The 26,730-nt window shown below is 46.0% G+C and overlaps 1 protein-coding gene and 1 long non-coding RNA gene across 3 annotated transcripts in view; one reads left to right on the forward strand and one right to left on the reverse strand.

The window, feature by feature from the left end:
• Nucleotides 1-12,073, forward strand: part of LOC147018181 (uncharacterized) — a 36,775-nt gene extending 24,702 nt beyond the window's left edge. Inside the window, exons 2-3 of the long non-coding RNA XR_015062303.1 lie at nucleotides 8,840-8,977; nucleotides 10,493-12,073. This is a non-coding gene — a long non-coding RNA (uncharacterized LOC147018181). The remainder of the gene's footprint in view (nucleotides 1-8,839; nucleotides 8,978-10,492) is intronic.
• LOC147018182 (POZ (BTB) and AT hook-containing zinc finger 1-like) overlaps nucleotides 1-26,730 on the reverse strand; it is a 58,928-nt gene that overhangs the window by 13,874 nt on the left and 18,324 nt on the right. Inside the window, exons 2-4 of one of the 2 annotated variants that reach the window (XM_085897611.1) lie at nucleotides 18,820-18,885; nucleotides 13,273-13,753; nucleotides 9,549-9,804 (exon numbers count right to left, since the gene is read on the reverse strand). In XM_085897611.1, the coding sequence (XP_085753737.1) occupies nucleotides 9,549-9,804; nucleotides 13,273-13,753; nucleotides 18,820-18,885 (803 nt within the window). The remainder of the gene's footprint in view (nucleotides 1-9,548; nucleotides 9,805-13,272; nucleotides 13,754-18,819; nucleotides 18,886-26,730) is intronic. The other variant, XM_085897612.1, reaches the window with a different exon arrangement.

Consider the following 26,730-nt stretch of genomic DNA (forward strand, 5'->3'; position numbering starts at 1 on the left):
TTCCATGCCCTAATATGGACATAAATCGGCTCGCGTGGGGGACTCCAAGAAATGGGATGCGACAGCCCCCACCGACGGCGAATGAGTCACGCCGGAAGCCAGCCGCGCCCAAGAGGGATAAGAAGGGAAGAGAGAGACGGAAATTGGTTGTTGTTGTTGTTCTTCTTCTTGGCTCTTCTGGGTTCTTGGTTCTTGTTCGTGAGTCTTGTTCGCTCTGTTCTGGTTTGGTTCTTTTGCTCTTCTTGGTTGGTGGTTCTTCGGTGGAATCGATGCAGCGAACTGGGAATGATCGGGCCTCGTCTCACCAGCGCGTGTTCCGGAGCACGAGGGGATCCGCCGGAGCTCGGAAAGCTGATCGCGGCTCGCGGTGGTTGGATTCAGCTCGCCCTCGCTGGTGCCCGGTCCGAACAACTCGAAGACCACACGAGGTGGGCAGGTCCGAGGCAGAATCTGGTCTTCAGCCCGACTGTCCTCCGGGCTGGAGGTCCGAATAAAGACCATTGGTCAGATTCTTTGGGTGTGTGCGTATGTGTGTTTGTGGCGCCAGTATAGTAAGTAGTGGACTGCATAAGTGCTCTTGTATATACCTTGCATACGTGCTTATTAATATTCGGTTTAGCTCTGCCCTTATGTGCTCCCCTCATTTCCCCCCAATTGTGAATAAATACCCCGATTGTTGAATGTTTCAGCTCGTTCGCGTCTATTCTTTCATTGGCTTCGCGTGCTGCGTGTTTGAAAGTTAGCCAGGCCGCTGCCATTGTAACAGGGTATTCGGGACCGACAGAACTCAGCGATCAAACCGCTCGGATCGCACATGGAACGGGTACGCTGAGCCGCTCGTTCCGTATGGGTGCCGTCGAGGGTGAATTTCCCTGGTAGGTTGGACCACATGGGTATTTAGGTAAATTGAAATTGGCAATCGACCCTACCCCACGTGGTCTGCCTATTGGCGAGTTCGGTCCAAAAAGGGACCCGTACTTTTCCAGAGTTTTCCGAAGAAGTATGATCTGAATTCCGGGCGATCGTTCGAGCCGACTCTGCAGCTCTATCTTGCGGTCGTGCTTGCGGCCGACGCCCGGCCACACAACAGTATGAGGTAGTTATGACTGCTGCACAAGATGTAACTGCATTGACCACATATGGAGACACTGATGTATCTTTGTCCGATGAAGTCAAAAAAATCAGCTTGTCTCTTCCACCTGAAACTATACGGCAACTTTGACAGCAATCTGGATGAAGCCCGAGCCCATGCATTCAGTTTGACAAAGGAGGACCTCAGGTGCCTTCCTCCAACGAACGATGCATTTTACTACCACATTCTACTGCACTCTTCCAAATTCACATTTGCAAAGCTGCTAAGCAGAATCACCCCAACATACCCACCCCTACATTATTTGGGAGAAATATTTGCAATGAAAAACTGATTCCGATCATGATGGACAAGCCATCCAGACCTCCAGCAGTGACTGGGAAGCAACACTGTACATGTGTCAAGAGCAAATGCACAAAGAGACGCTCATGCGCTGCTGCTTGAGTGAACTGTGTGGTTGCCTGCAAGTGTTCAGCTAAACCAGACAAATGTGCTTGTGTCCTCAATTCTGAAGGTGTCTGCCAAAACACCTGTGTATCATTTTCATGTAATGTCACCAGTAGAGGCTTGTTGGTGACAATGTTTCATCATACTGCTCCAGTAATTGCAGTCGGTGCACATTTTCCGCTTCATCTGCCAGCTGTTGCATTACTTCAGATGGTGGATCCTGCTCCTCGCCGTCATCGAAGGAATGTGCCAGTTGCTCAGATGACCTTTGGATATCTGTGTCATCAAGTCCTTAGTCTTTAGCCCACCCGAGGATTTGAGGCCAAAAGATGAGCCAAAGAGCCTCCAGTGTAAGCTTGTGTGCTCGGATTGTTCGGTTGTACGATTTGGCTGACATGTTGTTACGAGCTGTGTTTTCCCCAAAGACTGCACTTCCTGCCCACACTTCTTGAAGACCAGAATCTGTGTAGTGCTGTTCAATAGCCTTCATGAGATTTTTGGCAATATGGAAGCTCCAAAAACGAAGAAAGATCTCACTACAAACCTCTCAATTGTCTACTATATGCTGTTAATTTGTTCGGACATGAACTGTGAAAGTTTTTCCATAAACATTGTCAGCATTTACCATGTATATAACAAAGTTTGAGAAACTACTGTACACTTTCGGTCATGAAACATAAAACAAGATTTTGCTATATTTCCGCCTATTTTGTATTTTCCTGTCAACCACAGTGAAAGTATTGATTATAATTAACACAGGCCTTATTGATCCAGTCATTCTGATACTAAATTTTGCTACATAGCACTATAATGAATGGATTTATCGTCGATCATGCACATTTTGCAAAATCAGATAACACACGTACACTTTATTTTGCAAAATCCGCCACAACTTAGTAACAAAACATTTTTTTTTTTATAAATCACAATATAAAATGTCATCCAAGCTATTTGTGATGGGTAAAGGTCAAAGATAAACCCTGGCCTGGAGAAAAACTTATAACATTTCGGAACCCCTGATGTGATTTTTAGAGATCTTTTGAGATTATTCTCCGAGACTATATTGCTTCAGAATGATACAATTTTTTGTTGTTAATTTTACTCTTTCGAGATGCCACATCTAATGTACTTACTCCAACAGTGTGGTTGCTATCAACCTGCGCGAAGAGTTCATTTAATGACTCGAATTAAGTTCAACCAACCATAGCAAAACAAGGACAAATGTGTCCAAGAGCCGCGTCAAGGTTTTGTCTTCACCAGAAGAAGAACAGGAAAAAAAAACAAAAAAAACATCAACTACTTCCGATATTTCGTCACGTGCCTTGACGGAGCCAATAGCGAGACCCGTCCTGGACGATCATCGTTCATGACGAGAAAATAGTGTATTTACGAAATTACAACACTTTAAATGGAATAATCTTTAAATAGTAACGTGAACTTTTCGAAACTTTAAAGCAAATGTCCAAATATATTTAAAAGTTCACGATAGACTCTCTCAAAAGGTGTTTAGTGTACAGGTGTTTAGTATTTAAGGAGATCCGGATCCTGTATATAAAAGAGCCGAGTCCTAAAGGTTTTGTCTTCACAAGAAGAAGAAGAAGAAGAAGAACAACGCCGAGCTCTCTTAGAGCCACGTCTTGCATCTTTGCGGCTAAAAATCATTTGCTTTGATAATACTACATAACGACACAATATATTATTACAAATCATTTCACAAGGATTTTACCACTTCATTACCTCTTTGCCACCGAAGGTGAAGGAGGTTATTTTTTCACCCCTTTCTGTCTGTCTGTCTCTTTGTTTGTTTGTGTCCAGGATATCTCAAAAAGTTGTGGACAGGTTCGGTGTGTGACAAGGACAAGCTGATGAGATTTTGGTGAAGATCCAGATCCGGATCCGACGACTAGACTTTTTAAAAGTGATTCTTCACCATTGAGAGAGAGGGCTAAAAACGATATATAGCACGATATCTCAAATATTTGCGGACGGATTCGGACAAAACTTGGACAGGAAGGGTGTGTGAGAATTTCGAATTGATTCAATTTTGGTGAAGATCTGAATCTCGATCTGGATCTGATAATTTTTTAATTTTCAAAGTGATTCTCCACTATTGAGAGATGGTGCCAAAAACGATATTTAGCATGATATTTCCAAAATTTATTGGGCCTGATATGTTCGACTGGATCAGGCATTGCGTGGCAGAGGTATGCGCTTTACTGAGTGCCCTCGTCGTTTGATTTGTTTTCATCATCACAAAAAAGAAGCAATTTCAGCAATTGAAAGTGATTGACTTTTTAAAAAATGTTTACAAAATCCCTTAAGTCAATCATTTAGTGCCAAAACTATACATTTCATAATCTCCCCTTTTCTTCCTCCCTCATCTCACTCCACCAATTAAAATCTTTTAAATGACAATTTTTAGATGTTTAATCTTCCTACACGTCATTTTCAAATATACTACTCATATACGACTTCCACAATACTTCCTCTTTTTCCCTTCCTTTTTTTTTGGATACATAGTCAAGGCTCATGGAAGAGCTAGGACAAGAAATGGATCAGGACGTAACAGGAGAAAATGAACAGTCTCGAGAGAACACCAACAGTGGAGTTGAAGGACAAGACAGAGGGAGACTTGGACAAACAATGAGTGTGGGGAGGAATGGGGGACAGGAAAGGACGCATGGGGTGGACAAGATGGATACAGACGGAAACTCTCAGGAGGCGAAAACTGGAAATTTGGAAGAAGGAGGGTTTGGGTGGGGTTAGCAAGGGTAGAAAGGATAATGGTTTTGGATTGGGGGTGAGCTGTGATGGTGGTGAACAGCAGTCTTGAAAACCTGGAGGGAAGAATGAGATTGAAAAAAATGTGAAAGTTTGTTCCACAGGCAGGAAAAATGAGACGTGAATGAGTGGAGATGAACAGTGATCCTGTATTAAGGTAGTTTCACCAGTAGGGGGTTAATGGTGGATCGAGTGTGTCCTGCAGAAACCTGGGTGTGACAAAGCATGTAAAGAACAGAAGGTACAAGACCAGAAAGGAGATAGTAGAAGAAACGGACCACCAACCTGTCTGCGATGGGAAAGTGATCAGCCCATCGACTCAGCCTCAGTGCATGAGATTACAATGATCTTGAAGGCCTTGATTTCCACGACGTCGAGCTGAGTAAGGTGTAAGGCAGGGGAGCCAGCCCAGAGGGGAGAGAAGTACTTGCTCAAGCTGCGGATGAAGGCCTTGCAGATGGATAGAGTTCAGATGTGCCAATGAAGGACTTTATATGACGGAAGATGCCCAGTCGGCGGCTAGCTTTGGAGGCCAACCTTGAAATGGGGTTTGCCCAAGAAAGGTTGTGGCTGATAATAAGACCCAGGAGTTTGAATGACTGAACTTCCTCAAGAGGATTGTTAAGAAAGTAGATAGGAGGGTTTTCAAGACGGTCCTTTCAGAGAGAGATCGTGAGAGTCTGAGGTTTGTCAGGATTGAAGGACATATTCCAAGTGTTTACCAGCTTGCGATGTTTTTTTAAGGTCTGAAGAGAGGGAAGAGGCTGCAGCCTGGCTGCCTGAATGATGAGGGATGTCACAGGAGAGTGTGGAGGCATCAGCAAATAAATAAAGAGGATATTCCAGAGAGTCAGAGAGATCATTGATGAAGATCAGGAAAAGGACTGGGCCCAGAACACTGTCTTGGGGGCACTCCAGCCTTGACAGAGAGAGATGAAAGGATTCCAATGAGTGCCACACGTTGGATACAAGAGTCGAGGAAGTCGGCAAGCCATGTGTGGAGTTGGCATTGGACATCATAGGCAGACAGTTTGGAGAGCAAGGTGGGACACCACACTATCAAAATCATGAGATATGTCCAGAGAGACGGCCTTGATCTCATGCCCGACATACTATTCATAGTTCGGTACTCCATCCATTGTTGGGCGAGGAGAAGCACATGTCCAAGGTGGAATGACCTGGTCTGAAACCAAATTGGTGATCTGAGATGGGGTTGTTGGAGAAAAGGAAGGATTTTATATCAACTGCAATGATGGATTCCATGACCTTGCTGATAATTGGAAGTCAGTTTGGTTTATAATTGGTCTACAGTTCAAAGGATACATTTTTATACCTTTTTCCTCTTTTTCTGTAGTGCAGTGATGTTGGTGGATTTCCAAGCAGATGGAAGATAACCTAGTGCAAGTGACAGTGTGAAAATGGCAGAGAGAGGATGTGCAAGAAGAGCAGCAGAGCAGGTTTTTAGGACATGTGAGCTGATGCCGTCCGGTCCAGTTGCAGAATCAGTCGAGGGTTGAAAAAAAAAAAACCTTCTCCACCTTCTCAGGTGCAAAAGACAGTCCAGGAGCAGTTGGGTGTGACAGGGAAGGATGGATACTGAGAGTAAGGGGTTGGCAATATAATATTTGGAAGCAAAATAGAATTGAGGCATTCAGCCTTCTCACTATCAGAGTCAGCTATGGTGCCATTTGAAGAGAGGAAAGGGATGGAAGGGGAGCATACACCAGAGACAGACTTAACAAGGCCCCACCAGGTTTTAGAGGAGGGAGACAAGTTTGAAAGTTCATACTTGAGGTTGGACAGATGTTGTTTTCTGGATCTCCAGAGAGTGGACACACACTTGGTGTGGTCTTTTGGGAATGCACTGGAATTGCCTTCGGTCAGATTAGCCTTCCAGGAAGAAAAGGCAAGTTTCTTGAAGGCAACTGCCTCACCGCAGGATTCAATGTACCATGGGCAGGAAGAGGGGAAGAATAATCAAGGACAAGATGGGACGAATCTGTGCAGGAGAGAGAGTGGGTTTCTGTGGAAGAATTCCCAGGCTGAGTTAACATCAGGGGCAGTAGATATGGGAGACCAGTCCTGAAGAGAGATGGCTGCTTGCAGTCCGAGCCAATGCTTGCAGTTTCCTCCCTCTCCCTCTTTTTCATTTTTGTTTCATCCCTGGCTTTCCCCTTCTCTACTCGTATGCAGCTTTTTCACCGTGTCTTCTCCTCACCAACTCCCCCTACCCCTACACCCCCTCCCAACTTTTGATCTCAATCTTCCTCATGTCCATTCTTTATCTAAGGGTTCCTATATCTTGTTGTTTTTGTGTTTTCCCCCTTTCCACTAAGTTGTTGTCCTTCAATTAATTCTGGTCCGTTCTGTGTTCTAGCTCTTACAATAGCCTCAACTTTGAAAACAAAAAAGTATTATCTCTGAGCATTATTTTTTACTGGAAAATGACAAAAATAAAACCCGATCCATTTTTTCCTTTCAATTAACAATCACGAACAAACCATTTCGCAAATACCAAGTTACTTGGGTTGGACTGGTTTGACCAAGATAACTGTTTTTTTCACAAATAAGAAACCAGCACGACACGGCCCACATAATCGCTCTGTGCACTGCAATTCACCCAAAAAAGTGACGTTCACATTTTAAACTAGATAGAGCAATCAGAGATTGCAGACCCTCGGCAGAACCTGTTTTGTGTGGTGTTTGTGTGTGCGTGTTATGAAATTAATAAGAGACAGAATTAGAACTGCTACTTTATAACTGCTGGCAGTGATGACTGGACACCAAGATGTCGCGCTTTGATGCAACCACGCTTCGATTGGACACCTGGTCCTGACCCATGACGTTTTTCATTATTATTTAATTGAATTCAGAATGGGATTAAAATAAATTCATTTCAAATCAAATGGAAGACCAAATAGGTACAGTCCTGCATTGGAGTCATCAGAAGGAACCCGAACAAGCAAAAAGCTAAGATGATGATGTCATCAGGAGGAACCTGGATAAGATTCGCATTTCATCTGCTACTCCTCCACCCTCAAACCCATCCAGGCACAGGCAATTGAGCCTTATTCAAAAAATAAAAATAAAATAATAAGAAAAACTATATTAATAAAAGAAAAAGAACCCAGACCAAAAAAAAAAATACAAATCTGACGGCCAGACCATATGTCTGATCAAGTTGAAATTTAAAACATGTATTCCCAATCATGATGACTTCATAATTGGGAAGTTTCATGTCGCTTGATTAAGCGGTTCCAGAGAAAACATTATTTAATATTTTTCTTCACTCTAATATAGCTGCCACACCATGTGACCTATCAATTATTCCTTAAACTTTGACACCCAAGGCTTGGGGAACATTTGTGTGAAGTTTCCCCTCGATCTGTGCAACCACTCTGGAGAAGATTTAAAAAAGTTTTAGGGTAACTCCAATGTAGCTGCTAAACCATGTGACTGATGACATCATATGTGTGAAACTTTTGTTCCTCATGGATAGGCAGTCATATGTGTATATTTTTGCCTCGATCTGTTCAGCCAAGTTAGAGAAGAAGATTTTTGAAGGTTTTTAAAAAAAACAATACGGCTGCCGAATCATGTGACCAATGACATAAAGAAATTTCTTTCTGTCGACTATTTTATCCCGAGATGACACTCAAAAATGTTCATACTGATCAGGTGTAGCATTCTACATATGCAATTATGATGTCATAATGAAGGCACCTATGACGTCATTTTTTTAATCACACTTATTCCCCATGAGTGTGCGTGTGCGTGTGCCAAATTTCAATTTTTTCCCTTGGTGCGGTTTTAAAGATTGAGGTCCAAAGTTTTTCGATTTTTCCAACATGGCTGCCACACCACCTGACCTATGATGTCATAATTATCATTAAAGTAGTAGTCTGCATGAGTTATCGCACCGATGGTGAAAATTTCATCTCAATCCGCCAAGCAAGTGGTTACGGAGAAAAACACGAAAGTTCTGTGTGGACAAACAGACAAACAAACCCAAACGCAAGACGCTCTCTTTCGGCGAGGGTAACAAAATCATCACGTCCATTCTTAGTGGTATGTATTGCAAAGAAAAAGGACTCGAAGGGATTAAAGGGTTAATTAGCTGATGAATTAGATTCTAATTGCATGTGCAGAATAGAGGAATTGGAAACCCCAATTTCGGTCTGCCAAGACGGTGTTTCGCCAGGGCCTTTTCTTTCCTCCATCCTTTTGTATTTTTTTACTGTTAAAAGTGCTTTATTTCCCATTTGTGTGTTTGATTAGTAACCTTTTTCCCTTCTTCCCACCGGACTCGCAAACAATGGTCCTTGAGCCGAGTACTAGCAGATTCTCTTTTGAATTGGACAAACTGACAATGTACTCGAGCTGGTCAACCGGCGGCTGTTTTGAACCAAGGTTCTCAGGAGAAAGTTCAGTTGAGAGCCGGGACCCTCTTGGGTGAGGTCTGTGCCGAGTCCGAGCAGAGAACCAGGAGAGTGAGAAATGTGTACCGTCTCCCCCTACCAGAACTCCTTTCCATCGCGTTACCGGGGTTCTTTTGACCGCCCCTGGTCGAAGGAGGAACCGGTCTCAGGAGTCGGGGGATATTGACACAGAGTTTGCTGGGCTGGCCAGAGACCAGCCTGTTTCTCCCATCTAATCTAGGTGAGGGTGCCTTGCTCGGCTCAACCAGGCCTGTACCAAGCCTCATTTATTTTATCCTCCCCACATCTTCTAACCCTTGTTCTTCTGTGAGAGGAAGATTCTGTGCTTTTAAGGACAGGTCGAGTAAGTAAGCATGATAATTTTTATAACTATAAGAGTGATTTACTTTCTGATCAGGAAGTCCTCTTCTTTTTTTTTTTATACTTCTGTAGCAATTGTTGTTGTTTTTTTTGCTCCCCTCCCTGCTTTCTTTATACACATGTATTTATTAAACGGAATTATTTATTATTCCTGTTGGTTCCTGGGTTCAATCATTTTCTCTGCGAGCAACTGAATTGCCAGCGGCCACACAAGACTCAGGTTATCTTAACGTTTTCCCCCCCAAGTCGTCATTTCACACTTAGTAATTTAAATAAACGACTCTGCTCGGCATCTTGGCAGTTGATCTCTGTGGGTCTCGCGTCACCCGCAAGAGAGACAAAGATTGATAAATTGTTTTTTTTTTTTTTTTTTGAACGCCTTTATGCATTTAGGATCAATCCTGAAAAGTTTAACCACTCGCATAGCTCACCTGGAAAATCCTTTTGCGCAATGGTCACAGACATATGGCTTCTGCACACCACCGTCATGCATTCGTACATGGTACGTCATGCGGTCCTTGCGTTTGAAACGCTGTCGGCACACAGGGCACTCAAAGGGCTTCTCGTCGGAATGGGATAGGCGGTGTCGGTTCAGGTGGTACACATCTCTGAAGGCCTTGCCGCAGAGCTCGCAAGCGTGGTTCTTCCGCACGCGTCGTACCGGCGGTGTGCCAGTCGCATCGCCAGCTGTGAGGAAAGGGAAAATAAGGGAAGGGTAAATAATTATTTGCGCAAGGATGATGCGAGTGTGACAGAGTGCTACCAGTTATAAAGAGGAGCAAAGTGAAGTGCATTGGAGCTTCGGCATGTTGGAAAATAAAACATAATTTAATTTATCATCCAAGTATAACTGCAGTTCAGATACCAAGAGGGTAATGTGGCACCAACGGCTATACTCAAGAACCCATGTATTTGAAAAACTCATCCCCAACTTTAATTGCAATCCATTCCCAGCATAGTTCCAAGTAACAAAAATAATGTGTATCGCTCTTGCTTTAAATTATGATAGTCTGCACAAGTCGTAGAATCCGTTATCATGCATATGTGCAGGAATTTGGGTTTACATTATTTTCTATTTCGTGCAGCGGCATATGTTATATAATGAATTAACACAAAACATGCACATGAATCTCAAACAAAACAATCCACGTTTTACAATCCGATGTGCTGAAGCTCGTCGTGGAGTGGAACACTGTGTCCACGAGTGGCTCCTCCAGCTGAGGTTTGGCTAAAAGTAGGATTTGAATGGGATCGAGATGACATTTGCAGTTAACGTGTAATTCAGGGAATAACATCTTTGCTCAAAGCACCTGTACATTAGTTGGTTATGCTTGTTTTTTTTAACTAACTTCTCTTTTCGGCATTCTTATGACAGATGCAACTGCAGAATCACAAGCCAAGCCCTGAGAAACTTCCTGGCTATGAAGGCTACAAGACACTTCGATCAATTATCCGAGAAGTTCTCCGAGTTACAATGTCATATATTGTAACGGTTGTGGATCCCCAGGGAAAATGAAGCATTTTCACATGGAATAAAGCTAGCTCTATCCAAAGTATTCGGTTTAGCCTTGAAGTATATACTGTGTTCATGTGGGCAGATACGAGTTGCGAATGTCAGGTTTAATACATTTTCTTTCCTTTCTGCACTCGAACCATTTCACGCAAAACACCACATGAAAAACGCTGTCCCCGAGTCTTTCTCAACCGCACTAGCGGAGGATTCGGAGCTGCCAGCTCAAAGGGCACATCAAAAACCTCCCTACTTGGGGGAAGTCATACATCTTCTAAGTGACAGGTGCGTGCCAAAAATCCCCCCTAGCCCCCCCCCCCACTTCAAGGAAAGAACGACGTCGGCACATCGCTCCACCAATCTGATCCAGTTGCTGTATAAAAGAGCATGCCGCAGCCACTTACCAACTGTGGGGGTCAGTCCGCCCCCATGAGGTCTCCGCCAATTAGGGTCCCGGGAACCGCGAGGAAGGCGGGGAGGAGGAAGGAATAAAATGAAACGCTCAGGAGAAACTGAGTCAGTTGGTTTTGTCTTGGTCTGAAATCAGTCTTTCTTTTTGGCCTTCGGGTCCTTTTGCCTTTTTGATTCTGATCTTCATGCTGTTCGTTTGTTCCGAGACAAAACCTGCACATTTATCCCCGAGTCCATTTGGGTCATCATCATCTTTTCTCTTCTTTCCTTTCTCTTTCCAGTCCACTCGCTTTGATACGCTTCGCTATGTTCACTCTTTATGCGCTCTGCTCCTTTTTGTACCTTTTCCCCTTTTCACTTCACCACACACTGATCCTCACATCAAGCCCTGCGCACCTTCGCGTCGGCCGTTACTCATTTTGCCACCCGGCCACGTCGGAGCTGTTCACCTCACCTCAGCTCACCATCAGCTGTTTCCTGCCAAAGCTGCGCAGCAAGCCATCACCTAGCCATCCACCATCGGGCGCCCCAGGAGGTCAGGAGCACAAACATAGCAGAGGGAGAAAACCAGGAGGGAGTGTGAAGAGGGCGACATGAGGACCACCAGGCCAGACAAATGGGCTGCAGCAACTGAACTGGGTTGTTGCAAGGTGTGACAGGGCATGCAAAAGATCCCCTCTTTCTTTCTCCCCACTCATTCTTTTTGCCCCTCTCCCATCTCTCACTTCTTCCGGGTGAACGTTTGGCACCATAAAAGTGTACAGATGATAAGTGACTGATTAAGATCTGAGGGCACGGTAATGTGTTAGCTGTAATTTGGGGAATGTATATGTTCCTTCAATATTTGTACATGCTTGCCTGGATTGCCCTTGCTTGTTTTCATGCCATTTCTTTCCATCATTGCCATTAATTGTTTTCCCACCACTTCTGGCTTTGGTTGCCCTTAATAAACCCATCTGGTTTGAGGTTGCCCTTAGGAAATAAACCCATGTGGTTGCCCTTAATAAACACCTAATAAACCGCAAAAAATCAAAACTGTGTCTTGACTTGTCCTGTTCGGGCTTTGGTTGCGATTTTTATGCTCCTGAGAGTAATTAGCCCAAGCATTGATTGGTGTCTGCTCGAAGATAGGATACGGTGTGTAACGTTGGTTCGATGGCTTATCAATATCCGTTGCACAGCCATCGGCACGGTTCTCCATTTGCTGCAGTCATCTTACAGGTACGGTAAACCGACACTGGGCACGAGGATCCTGTCAGAGGTGAGTGTTGCAAACAGCGTCCGTGGTCTTTTTATAGACGTGTTCGCCTCTCAGACTTATCTGAGGTGATGTCAGTTACAATATATATTGTGTTGTGGTTTTGGTCTCCTGTGGGGAAAGAGAGATCCTCACATGGAATAAACAATGATTTTGTAGTATATTGTTTGGATCAGTGTCTGAAGTCGATGTGAGCAGATATGCATTGCGAGTGTGTCGAGAGATAATGAATACATATTCTTTTCAGCTTCGACACCCTGGTTTTTGGGCACATACAGGGCAAACGACACGCTCCACCATCGCTTGCTCAGTAGAGGAGCCTCGTGAGTGGACGAGGCCAATGGGCTGATCACGTGCCTCGTGGTTGCAGCTGGTTGATCAGCATCTCAAGGAAATGGGGATGGGCCAGCCATCTGCCTGGGGGATGGCCAGACGGAGGCCCCTGGAGTACCGTCGGAAAGTGGACGCAGCGACGTGCTGCTCCGGCGCATGCTCCCATACGTGACCTGACCTGAACTTGCTCGGGACTTAACTGGTGGTTGCGGTCATTTTGACATGACCTGCGGAGCTCTAACCATGCTCCCATACCGATCCTGCGGCTGATACAATATAATTTGTATAAACCAATGCAAATTCAGGAGTTTGTACTTGAGTGGAGGAGGGACAAGAACATTACTGCACAGTTGATAAATTAACATAGGAAATTATATTTGAACATTGGTGGCTCCAGTCTTTAAATAGGTGAGTGATTAGTTAAGCCATATTGATAATGCAAGACAACCCTGAAATTAATGACAATCTGTTAAAGTTAGCACTGCAAAGGCTCATCCATTTATGACAGTTTCTCCACATTCACTAACCATCAGACTACCCACTCATTATTTGAATACCAAGCAGGGGCATCCACTTCTTAATTACATATGAAGCATGTAACACCTACAGCAGTATGTTGCACCATATAATTCCCTTTACTGACCTTTGCCACCGACGCCTCCGGCAGATACCATTACACCACCATCACCCATCATTACGGATGCTGCCGTGGCACCACTTGTGTTTGATGTCTTCCGAGGTCGGGAAGGTCCGACAACCTTGACGCCCGTGTGTCGCGCTTCGTGTCGCCGCAGATGGTAATTATCTCGAAAGCCCTTGGCGCAATATGAGCAGACAAAAGGGGCTCGTGCCTTTTCAGTCTTTATCCCACTGCTTCCACTACCGACCGATCCTCCACCACCCACAGCTGCTCCGGCCTCAGATTCTGTACCGGAGGCGCTCGCAGCTGCCCGACTGCCTGACTCACCCTTTCGAGAACGTCCACGACTCCTTTTTCCTCCACCTGGGGAGGTGGGAGGAGCCGTAGGCTCTGGTGCAAGGGCCGAGAGAAGATCAGAACCCACAGGGTGGGATTGTGGAAGGCTCTCAGTGACTGTTGTTGGTGGATGATGACTACGGGACAGCTGGAAACACAAAAAGAGTATTACAAACCCGGATAAAGATCGCGTTGGAGTGTTGCCATCAAGGCAGTCTCCGGACAGCAGAATCGTTTTTGAAATTTTGCACCACTCAGAGCATTCATTTCTACTTACAGGCAAAAGTGATTACAGGGCATTATTTCAACTTCCAACACCTTGTGCCCTGCAAGCATCCTGCAAATTTTATTCAACGTTAAAATAAATAATAGCTCACATCCTCAGTCGACCAACATCAGTACCTCACCCACCCCTGAACAAATGTGATGTGAACTCGCATTTCAATTCTTTTGAAAGGTAGCAAACAGATCGTCTCAACGATAGACCATTTCGCTTTTCTTCCCACAGTAAGTAAAATAGCACAAAGGGTTATCACTGCAGGTATAAAAGCATTAATTTCTTCCCATTCACTCATCACAAAATTTGACAAAATCAATTTCGTTTTAAGTCAAGTCACTCAGCTCTGAATATGCTACTTCTGAACCAACAACATGGATGAAGTCTTTGAACTTCAAGCGGTCAGAGAAATCTCTCCAAACATATCTCAAGCCCTTGATCACAGTTCAGCATCCTGTTCTGCTCTCCAAGTTTTCGGCCTCCGACATCAAGAGTCAACTTCTTGCCCCGGCGAACAAACTTGCATTACATTCAACATGCTGCTTCTCATCTACCCCTCTCTTAGAGGCTGGTGTTGCACAGGGCATTTCCCAAATAATAATCATTAAAAAATCATCATTCAATCTCCTTAGATAAAGTCCTATGACCTTGCCGCCAAGTCCAATTTGTGCCACAGTTGCTCAGCTTTGCAACAAAGAAGCTACAACACAGTCTGTTTAAAAATAAAATAACAGTAATATATTTGTATCCAATTCTAATGGCAGAAGCAGCGGTCCTGAGCACAAATGGCTTACTCAACTCCAGTGGTCTCAAGAAGGGTTTGTTGATGGAAAGTTGCTCAGGGGTCATGTCAGCCTTCTCTTGAGCAATAGCACGTTGCTGGGTTGAACCCTGTTGGTCAAATCCGTAAGTGGCACAGTGAATGCCTCAAAATTAGGGATGTAGTGCCGGTAGTATCCGGTCAAACCCACAAACCATCGTAACGCCTTCTTAGTCATGGGCCACGGTGCATCCTTGAGCTTCTCGACGTTGCAGTAATGAAGGGTGAACCATGTTCTATCAGGTGACTCCAAATAAGCCCATGCTTTCAGGCCTGAACACACACTTCAAAGGTATCGCCATGAGGCAGGCTGCAGACATCGTGCAGAATAACTCCCCGAGGGTGGAACACATGCTTTCCTCATGTGGGGATATGGCTCAAAATGTCACCAATACAACGATTAATATTTCTCATCACAACCAGCAACCTCCTCATGCCCCATAGTGGTGTAGCTCCTCAGTTCTTCATCCCAAATGGCATCTTCAAAAACTCTTTTAGGCACCATCTGTTATCACCAATGCTGTCGTGTGCACATCTTCATCATCCAAAGGTAATCTCCGAATACCCCATGCTTAAGAAATCTTTGCAAAATACTTATTCACACTGAGATTCTGGAAGAGATCAATGATTGTCACTTATGGCTCTGGGTCAAATGCAGTTATCGTATTTGGAACTTTCGGTAATCACCACTCGTGACTCGTAGAGCGAGTTTGAGAGCCAAATAATCGCCATCTCCAACATGTCCCAAGGAACTTGCTAACGGTATACAGTATTCGGTACTGCATTGACTGAACAAGCTCACTTGCATTCAGGTTGAATATAATGATGAACTAATGTCATGGTCCCTGGAAGAAAGAATAAAAATAAAATAAAATAATCAGTAAACACGTTTCGATAAGCATTGAATTCCGATGTCAGAAGCATCGGTCCGAAGCACAAATGGCTAAAGACCGATGCTCACAATGTTCAGGAGACCTCACCTGCTCACAATGTAAAGAGGCGAGGTCATGTCAGGTATGGGAGCATGCTTGAGTAGCACATCGCTGCGTCCACTTTCCACCGGTACTCCAGGGGCCTCCGTCCGGCCACCCCCCTGGCAAATGCCTGGCCCATCCCCATCTCCTTGAGATGCTGATCAACCTGCTGCAACCACGAGGCATGCGGTCGGCCCATTGGCCTCCTCCACTCATAAGGCTCCCTCGCTGGGAGAATCTGGTGAGCAGGATCAGCGTCAGGAAAATGAGCCACATGTCCATACAGCCGCAGCTGATGCTCATGAACTATGCAGGTAGCAACTCTCATTTGAGTCTCTCTCAGCAACCACTTGTTGGACACAAAGTCTGACAAGCAATAGCCAAGGATTCTTCAAATAGACCTGGTACCAAGGGAAATAAGCCTCTCTCTCAGATCTCTGGTCAGAGTCAAAGTCTTACAACCGTAGAGCAAGACTGGAATCAAGGACCTGAGGACTCAGACTTTTGTTCTCCTGCACAGGTACCGACAGTACCACACCCCATGATCCAGTGAATCCATGACTCCCCAGGCCTGACCCAGACATATATTGACCTCTGGCTCACAGCCAGCATCGACATGAATATCACTGCAAGGTAAGTAAATCTCCACGTGACCTTAAAATCCCCACCACTACCAGGTACAGACAAGATCACAGCATCTAAGATGTCATTGAAAGTCTGGATCATAGTTTTGACCCAGGAAATCCGTAATAATCCCAGCGACTCTGACTCCTCATTCAGCACCTTGGGGGCCCCCAAAAGGATATCCAGTCTCCGTAAAAATGACTGCATCATCGGCAAAATCATGGTCAGAGATCTTGACATTCCCAAACGATGCACCACAGCTTGATCTCTCCAACATCCTCCCCAGAATCCAGTCCATACAAGTGCTGAAAAGTGTGTGGGCCAGTACACACACCAGACGAACTCCAGTAACAACTGGAAATAAGTCGGAAATGGTATCACCACTTCTCACACCACTTCTCACTCTTACGACCAGAGTATAGTTCAGATATCAGATTGATCAGTTTTGGTGGCACCCCATGAAGATTGAGAATCCTCCAGAGAGCATCCCAATTCACTGAATCGAAAGTTTTGCAGAGATCAACATAGGCTGCAAGCAGCCCATGCCGAAACTCGTCTGCGTTCGGTGAGGACCCGAAGAGCAAGGATACGGTCAATCGTTGGCCTCTTTTGTGGAAAGCCTAACTGCTCTGGGCACTGATGCTCAAGCAGATGGTGGCGAACCCCATCAAGAATTATCCAAGCAAAGCCTTTCCCGGCACTGAGAGCAGCATCACCTCTTGGTAGTTGTTGCAGTCCTGGCGATCACCCTTCCTTTTCCAGAGAGGGACAAGGAGGTCCTTCTTCCAGTTAGTTGGGATGATGCCTGTGTTCCAGGCAGAGCACAGACCTGCATGCAACGACACCAAGTACAGCATTTCCTCCAGCCTTGAGAAGTTCAGCATGGATGCCACAGATCCCAGGAGCTTTTCCTATTTCAAACAGTTCAACGCAGCCTGTGTTTCCACAAATGAAGATGGTTTCACGGTTGATTGGAGGGTCAGCAATAAGGATAGTAACACCCCTGACATCAAACTCAACAGCTGGTGGGTCAGCCTAGTACAGCTGCTCAAAGTAACCAGCCCAGTGGGCCTTCACTTCGGACTCCTCCATCAAGAACCCACCACCCTCCACTCTTACTGCAATCCACCGAGGGACGGTCTTGGAGGAACGCAATGCACGAATTCCCCTGTAAGGAAGACAGGAATGGCGTGACCACAGGAGATGCTCTTCCCCGCTCGCAGATTCCTCGCACATAGGCCTCCTTGTCTGCCCTCAGCGCACGTACAGTTTTCTGCCTCAATTCCCTGAACAGTTTAGCTCTGCCATTAAGTCTGGCCCTGCGACTCTGGTCAAAGGTATCCAGTGTCCCTTGAGAGGCGAGATTCTGAACATATATAGCATTTGCCACCATTTCCTTTAACTTGCAAGTGCAGAACTCCAACAGGTTTTTTTCTCCATGGTCTCTTCACTCAGCTTCACAACAGCAGTACTCACAATGCCTCAGTCAGTCTTCTAGGCAGCTGGAGATACATCTCCTGCCTAAAGATCTCTCAAATGCAATTTCAGCTGGACCCTCTTCCTGATAGGTCATTTGGACTCCGGCAACACAGAGGAAGCAGCCGAGCACCTGAATGGTCACCATGCAATCATCTTGCCATGCTGGGCTCAGAATGTCAGGTGTTGTAGCTCCTGGTATGTTACTAACGATCAGGTCGTAGATTGTACCTGGCAAGTCCTGAGCTTCAACCACACCTGTCAGGTAAGTAGTATCTACCTCCATCTTAACTGGTGGCACCTTCTGTACTATGTTGTCAATCAAAAGCACATAGATGAACTTCCTGAGGTACTGATCCTCCATTTAACAATTCCTTTACAAGGACTCCGCTGCAACCTGTGTTCCTCAAGATGTGCACGCAAGGGCTCACGACCTTCCCCTTCACCACTAGCATCTACCCTCTGGCTCCAGAAAGGGGTTGGATGGTCTTTAATACACAATTCTCACTCAGTCTGAAGAAATCTGAGACCTCCATATTGGAAGTTCCATTTTCACCAGGTCACGCCACTGGATTAATGATCTTTGCACCTTGAGCAGCCTTTTGCATCACATCTTGGCACCTTTAGTGATGATCTGCAACCCCTTCCTAAATGCTCTAAACGATTGCATACATCACGCTGCATCTCAAAGTTTAATCTGCCCCCCAAATTGAATCTTACAGTCCATGGCTCAATGGCCATACCATTTACACTCTAAAACACCTTCTTGAAATAATCCACAGCCTTCTCTTCGCTTTCCAGCATACCGGGTCCATTCTACTTTCCCTGAAACCTGACACTGATATGCTAAATGATGGTTGACAGATGTTTGTTGTGAGAAATCAGAAAAAGATTTGCAACCTTGGTTAACTCTAAGATTCTTCGTTGCCCTCTTACGCAGATGACCAGGCAAATATTTCAGGCATGCAACAACAAATCGTTCCTTCACAAACAAGTCACACAGGTAGTCAATCGTCTGGTCAGTCTTTGACAGTTCAACCCACATTGTGAAGTAAAGTGAAGAACCAGTCTTGCTCGTCATCTTGACTCCGGCTAGTGTCGATTTGTTTCTGCGGACAGGTGGAACAATGGACGAAATCAACAGGACGCAGATCGAGGTATTACAACTACCGTGGAAAGCAAGAAGTTGACGTTATGGGTGTTTACCCTTCATCGGAGCAAAAAAGAGAAAGGACAGAGACGAGGGTCAATATATGGGGCGAGGGTCAATAGAGGATATAAATGAGAGGTGTCTGGGTGCATGTGGGGGGTGAGAATGACTGAATTTGACAATGAGGGTCAGGTTTCAGCGGTTAAGTCAAGGGGACTGAGACTGGGATAAAAGTGAAAACAATAGGGAAACAAAGAAGTGTCCGGATATTCGATAAATAAATGAAAGCAACTTTAGAAAGTGATACCAATAAAAAATAAAAAGTGGGACCGCACGTCATGAAGCTCACCTGAATCAGGAGCACCAGTCACTCAAACCCCCCACAGAACCGCTTAAACCCTGATTTTTTTTTAATGTCGTGAACAAACTTTAGTACATCACGGGTGATGAAGGTTGTGGTCAAATTTCATCAAAATCATGTATGTAGTTTTGGAGAAGAGAGCAAATACCTATTTTGGGGGGAGTCAAACACCCCCCCCCCCCGTAGTCCCCGTTAATAAATGCAGGTTTTGATGTGGTCAATAAACCTTCGATTGGCATCAGATATAAAGCAAGTGGCTAAGTTTCATCAAAATTGTGTGTTTGGTTCAAGCAATAATGATTGAAGTGTTTACGGAATGACTGACTGAATGACTCGCTTATCTACCTTACGGACACTGCTCAATTGCATACGCTCACCAGACTAAAGTCCAGGTGAGCCAATGGTACATAAATATAACAAAAGTTATTATGGAATAAAATTGTAAATGAAAATTAAAAGGAATTTTTTTTTTTTAAATCAATGCGTAAATGACTCCAAGGGGGTAGGTAAAATCGTTTAGTTTTGTTTAGTTATCTCTGCAGTGAATGTAATAGGGTAAGCATGAGGGAATTTATTGTGATTTCAAGTATGCGTCGTTTATATTGTTGCGAATCTGGAAGCCATCAGCACACAACATACAGGTCCTTTAGATCAGTTATATCTGTAAGTACATGTTGCCAGTTAGGGTCCCGACCCTAGTCTAATGGGTAATTAAATGTTCCTGTGTTGTGGAGTTATTTTAATAATCAGGTTTTCTTTTCGTGTATTCTTCCACCACAAACATCAACGCCAACGACACCGCATCACCCTCACCTTCACTTTGCTTCCTTCACCTCGCTCTGGCCGACGTCAGGGGTGGGCGGAGCCCCTGTAGAAACATGTTGCTCAACTTTCTGTGCGAGGGGCAGTCCCTTGGAAGAAGGCGGAGTTCGGGGAGGAGCCACGAAGCAGCCCTCCACCAATCGGCATGCAGCAGGTGGAGTGACCGCCACTCAGCCAATCCGGGCCCGCGACAGGAGGAAAGGGCTCCGCGTGACGTCACCACGCCCCGGCCAATCAAGGGGCTTGCCGCCCGTTTTGGCCAGTGAGAGAGACGAAGGGCGACTTTGCGCACCAAAACCAGCCAGTGAGAGAGGGAGAGTCGCGAGGAGGCGCCCCCCCTTCCGAAGCGGGGGGGGGGTATAATTATAGGCGCGGTCTGCGCGTTCGGTTCTTCTGGGTCTGGCGCGGTCTGCGCATTGTTCTCTGGTCGTTCTTCGTGGCTGGTTCTCCAGTCGTTCTCCGCTGATTCTCCTGTTGTTCTGGTCGCGCACGAGATCTGGAAAGTGCCTGCGCACAGAGGGTCTTCTCCCGCCAGCCTTCGCCCTGCCGACTTCGCTCGCTTGGATCGTCCGGATTGTGTAGGGGGTCCAGTTCCGCCCTGAGGACCTGGTCCTTGAAGACCGCACGAGGCGGGCAGGTCAGAGATAGGTCTCAATAAAGACCAATTGGTCCGGTCATCTTTGGGTGTGCGTGTGTGTGTCCGTGGGCCCGTCTGGTAAGTAGTGAATTGTTTAAGTGCCTTTGCTGTATATACTTGCATTTCTTATATTCGGTATAGCTCTGCCTTATGCGCTCCCCTCATTCCCCCATTGTATTATAAATAAACCGCCATTTGTTCAATGTTTTCAGCTTGTTTGTGTCCATTCAAGCATTGACTGAGCGTGTTGCGTGTGGGTAAAATTAGCAAGGCCGTTGTGCCGTCGTAAGGGGACATCTAGACCGACGGTTCTCGGCGATTAAACCGCTCGGAATCGCACACGGAACGAGCGTGCTAAGCGGCTCGTTTTTGTACGAGTTCCATCGAGGGTGTGAAGACGCGGTAGATCACCACGTGGTCTCTAGGTATTTTGAGATTTGGTGAATAACCCTGTACCATGTGGTGGAAATATTGACCCTTCACGGTCCGAAAGGGACCCGTACTCTTCATACTTTTCCGGACAGTACGATCTGAATTCCGGGCGACTGGTCGAGCCGACACTACTGCTCCATCTGGTGGTCATGCTCACGGCCGACGTCCCGGCCCGCAACAATATAATAGGCCAGCAAATCCAACACTTCGCTTTGCTGACGGGAATATTGGGGGAGGGGGAGAAAGAGGATGGAGGTGAGGGGAGAAAGAGGATGGAGGTGAGGGGAGAAAGAGGATGGAGGTGAGGGGAGAAAGAGGGATAGGGATGGGAGAGAGAGAGAGAGAGAGAGAGAGAGAGAGAGAGAGAGAGCATGTGAGAGAGAGAGAGAGCATGTGAGAGAGAGAGAGAGAGAGAGAGAGAGAGAGAGAGAGAATGAGGAAGAGGAAGCACACACCTCTGTGGAGAGAAATCCCCACTCGAGTCAGTGGTTGATGGAGAGGGGATTCAGATGTTTCGGAATGGGATGCTGTTTAGTTTCGGTGTTGCTGCTGGAAGAGGTAAAGGTTATTTAATTGCAAAGGTGTAAGACTTCATTGACAGGCTAGAGCAGGGGTCGGGAACGTGTGGCTCGCGAGCCAGGTGTGGCTCTTTTGATGATTGCATCTGGCTCGCAGATAAAATTGGAGTTTGAAACTTGGAAAGCCCAATATTTCTCGCAGAAGCTTTACCTATAGTTTGAATGGTGTCGTGCTTCATTCACGTGCAGGGCTGAACTTGGCAGAAGGAGAGAAGAAAAAACACCTCCGAATTGTCTGAAGCGGTTTTTGTTTCGTCCAGTCATGCGGCCGACGCGAGTAGTGATTTCGGTTCCTCCAATGACGTGCCGCCGCCGAGACGCGTCACGGAATTCATCTCGACCAATCACACGCCACCGCTGAGGCGACTCGTGATTTCGGTTCCTCCAATGACGTGCCGCCGCCGAGACGCGTCACGGAATTCATCTCGACCAATCACGTGCCACCGCTGAGGCGACTCGTGATTTCGGTTCCTCCAATGACGTGCCGCCGCCGAGACGCGTCACGGAATTCATCTCGACCAATCACGCGCCACCGCTGAGGCGACAGCATCCCAGAGTCGGCCGGCCGTGCCGCACCTCTCGAGTATGTCAGCCCGTGCGCAGGCCAGCCAGACTCACTTGGGTCAACATCTCCCTCTCTCTCATTTGCTCAAAGCTAACCCTTCGACGAAGAAGATGGCGAAAAGAAAAAAAGATGAGGAGTATCGTACATTTCAGGACGAATGGGCCGAAGAATTCGCCTTTGTGGAGAGAGCAGGTTCTGTGGTGTGTCGAATTTGCAATGACAAAATTGCATCGATGAAACGGTCGAATATAAAGCGGCACTTCGACACGCGCCATGCTACCTTTGCATCAAAATACCCTGTGGGAGACGGCAGAAAGAAAGCGTGCCAAGAGCTACTGAGCAGGGTGTAAGCCAGCCAGCAGCAACTCCGCGTATGGACCCGGAAAGGTGACTATAATTCCGCTCGCTTTGCTGGATCTTTAGCAATAGTGAGGAACGGAAAACCATTCACAGATGGCGATTATGCAAAAACGTTCATGCTGGATGCCGCCAATGAACTTTTTGATGATCTTCCGAACAAAGACAAGATAATCAAACGGATACAAGACATGCCTCTGTCGGCAAGAACTGTTCATGATCGTACCATCATGATGGCAAACCAAGTGGAGGAAACGCAAGTGAAGGACATAAATACAGCGCCGTTCTTTTCCCTGGCTTTGGATGAGTCAACAGACGTAAGCCATTTGTCGCAGTTCAGTGTGATTGCAAGATATGTTGCTGGTGATACACTGCGCGAAGAAAGTCTTGCTGTTCTGCCAATAAAAGGGTCCACAAGAGGTGAGTATTTATTCAAGTCTTTCATGGAGTTCGCTCAAGAAAAAAAAAATCTACGAATGGATAAACTTATCTCGGTGTGTACTGATGGTGCTCCGTGTATGGTGGGGAAAAACAAAGGATTTGTGGCGCTTCTCCGTGAACATGAAAATAGACCCATCCTAAGTTTCCATTGCATTCTACACCAGGAGGCACTTTGTGCTCAGATGTGTGATGGGCAGCTTGGCGAAGTGATGTCGCTGGTCATTCGTGTGATCAACTTTATTGTTGCCCGAGCCTTAAATGCTCGCCAGTTTAAAACACTGCTGGATGAAGTTGGAAATAACTATCACGGTCTGCTTTTGCACAGCAATGTGCATTGGTTGTCAAGAGGGAAGGTGCTTAGCCGTTTTGCGGCTTGCCTGAACGAAATCCGGACTTTCCTTGAAATGAAAGGGATTGAGCATCCTGAGCTAGCCGAAACTGAGTGGCTCCTCAAGTTTTACTATCTCGTGGATATGACTGAACATCTGAACGAGCTCAACGTGAAATTGCAAGGCATTGGAAATACAGTGTTATCCCTTCAACAAGCCGTGTTTGCTTTTGAAAACAAGCTGGAGCTCTTTATCATGGATCTTGAAACAGGTCGTTTACTACATTTTGAAAAACTGAGACAATTTAAAGATGCATGCACAGCAAGTGAGCCCACTCAAAACTTTGATCTCCACCAGTTAGCTGGCTTCACATCCAGTCTCCTACAGTCATTCAAAGCACGCTTTGGAGAATTTTGTGAGCACACTCGTCTTTTTAAGTTCATCACCCATCCAAACGAGTGTTCACTGAACACAGCCGACCTGAGTTACATTCCTGGTGTCTCCGTCAGAGATTTTGAAGCAGAAGTGGCTGACTTGAAGGCCTCAGACATGTGGGTGAATAAGTTCAAGTCACTGAATGAAGATTTGGAAAGAATCGCACGACAGAAAGCAGAGTTGGCGAGCAAGCACATGTGGACAGAAATGAAAAAACTTCAACCCGAAGACGAGCTGATTATCAAAACTTGGAACGCGCTTCCTGTCACATACCTCACACTGCAGCGTGTGAGTATTGCTGTATTGACCTTGTTTGGATCTACGTATGCATGTGAGCAGTCATTCTCACATCTTAAAAACATCAAGTCCAACCTACGATCACGTCTAACGGATGAAAGCCTCAACGTTTGCATGAAGCTTAACCTCACCAAGTACCAACCAGACTACAAAGCCATCAGCAAATCCATGCAGCACCAGAAGTCCCATTAATGGTGAGTATTATAACAACATTATTTAAAAGAATAAATTCAGAGGCTTATTATACTCACATTTAGTTGAATTCAGTCTTAAAATATATTATATGGCTCTCACTGAAATAGATTTCCAAATATTTTGCTTTCATGGCTCTCTGAGTCAAAAACGTTCCCGACCCCTGGGCGAGAGTGTGGCTCATTGGGTGTAGGTTTTGCGAAGAGAGGCACTCTGGGTGCGCACCGATTCAGAGCAGGCCATGAGCCCAGTGGGGCTATCCAAATTTTTTTGAAGTCGGCCCGAGCACCCAGGAGGGATTGAGGCGCCACATGCCAGAGAGGGCTCCCCAGAATTCAGAATGGAGCAGATAGCTCGGTGGCCGCAACAGCCCGCGGTGTCGCATTTGAGAGCAGGCAGAGGACGACAGAGGGAGCCACACTGCCCAGCCCCGACCTTGGTCAAAGGCAGAGAGAAAATTTGAGGGTGAGGGACAGCAGATAAATTGGTTACATGGAGTCACAATATGGGGGGGGGGGAGTGGTTGGCTTAATGATAAATGAGCCACAGTACAGGGGACTTATCTTTCCGAGATTCGACAGACAGCATTAGGATATAATATCTGTATAGACTATTGTGAAATTCCAAAATCAGCATATTGCTTAACAGAAAAGATATTGCAGCATATTTATTAACAGAAAATAATTATAATTAAATAAAAAGTCAGGAACGATTTTGGATCGGTCATCTGTTATACACCACCCAGGTAAACCAGGTTCAATTTTTTTTAATCTAATTCAAAAAAATTACAATTTTCTCAGAGGTTTGGATTAATTTGAAGCAACTTTTACTTCGTTGGCATGATTTATATAATACTAGTAATATGGAATAGGCAAAGCCAAGAAGTGAACGTAGAATTCTTCTTACATTCAATGCTGCAATTTCTGGTAACTTCGGCCTGGATTCAGGATCAGCGATCAAATAATGTAAATCACGATTAAAAATTATTTTTTGATGAAGCGGAAGATATCTTTATTAAAACCAGTGGAGGAAATACACACCATGTCTGATATTATTTGGGTCGTTCATGTCTCCGACGATGCCTTTATCTCCTGGCATGCATCAATCCCCATGACAAAAACCGGAAACAAAAAAAAACCTCGAAGCAAAAAAAAAAAACGGAAACAAAAGGGTCATAGCTAACGACACGGATTCCAAATTGCCAGGGGTATTGTGTTGTTGTTTCCTATTCTCTCATGTGCACACGTTAAGTATGAAGCTCACTGCGTTCGCTATAAAAGCCCATCAAAAATGACGGGATGGAATTATTTTATTCAAAATATTGTTGTGGTTACCAAATTCGCAAACCACCATTCAGGTCCCTTAGGTGAGGTATCTCGGCAAGTATATGTGTAGTTAGGCCCAAACCCGTTGTCTAGTGGGAATACATGTCATTTATGTGAGCTGCGACTCTTCAGGATAGCCGTTTTTCTTTTACTATCTTTATTTTGGACCAACCGCCATGATTACCACCACAACCACAACATCAACCACCAACCACAACGCCGCTTCACCACAACCGCCACGACCTTCACATCACACCTCGCAGCCGTCGCATCGCCACCGTTCTTGCCCCGCTGTGGGTACCGGTGTTGGACTCGTGCAGGGCGCGCGTCGAACAGCGTGTACAAAATCACGGATTTTGTGCTTCAAAAACGGATCAAAAACGACACACGCCCACTTTTTGCCGTCCAATCGGTGAGCGAGGGGCGATTTGGCCCCGCCTCCAGGACGATCGATATATGCAAATTTGTGGATCAAAAAGCCTTCACGCCCACTTTTTCTCGGGCCAATGGGGAGCGAGGTGAAAGGTCAAAGGGAGGGGGTCAAAGGCGAAGCTACAGGGGGATAAAAGGACCGTGTTCGTCAGTCAGGAGAGTCGGAGAGGAGGAGAGTCCAAAGAAGAGTCCAGAGGCGGAGAGTAAGAGAGTCCAAAGAAGAGTCCAGAGGCGGAGAGTAGGAGAGTCGGAAGCAGAGGGTCAAGACTTCGCGGGCGGTGGAGCTGCTCGTCGTGTGCGTTGGAGTCGGAACGGAGGGGACGAGCTGTGGAAAGGCGGCGACACCAGACGAGGGGTGCTCGCGTCGTGCAGGAAGCTGCACCCGAGGGAGGCCGACAGCGCGACCTGGCCGAGGTGGAGACGCTCGTCGCACATAATAAAGATCCTCTATACCCCGAGCATCAGCAACCCCCTCCTGTTTCCCCCCGCGCTGAGATAGTGCGACCAAGGGGGCCCCTTTCCCACCCCCTGCCAGACACTGTCCGCGAGGTCCGCGGAGTTGGGGCGCCATCGCTGCTCCGCGTCTCATCACCAGACGGGT

This window comes from Eptatretus burgeri, chromosome 10 (assembly GCF_056783735.1).
Source record: "Eptatretus burgeri isolate ZD-2024b chromosome 10, Ebu_testis_v1, whole genome shotgun sequence".
In the NCBI taxonomy this organism is placed as follows: Eukaryota; Metazoa; Chordata; class Myxini; order Myxiniformes; family Myxinidae; genus Eptatretus; species Eptatretus burgeri.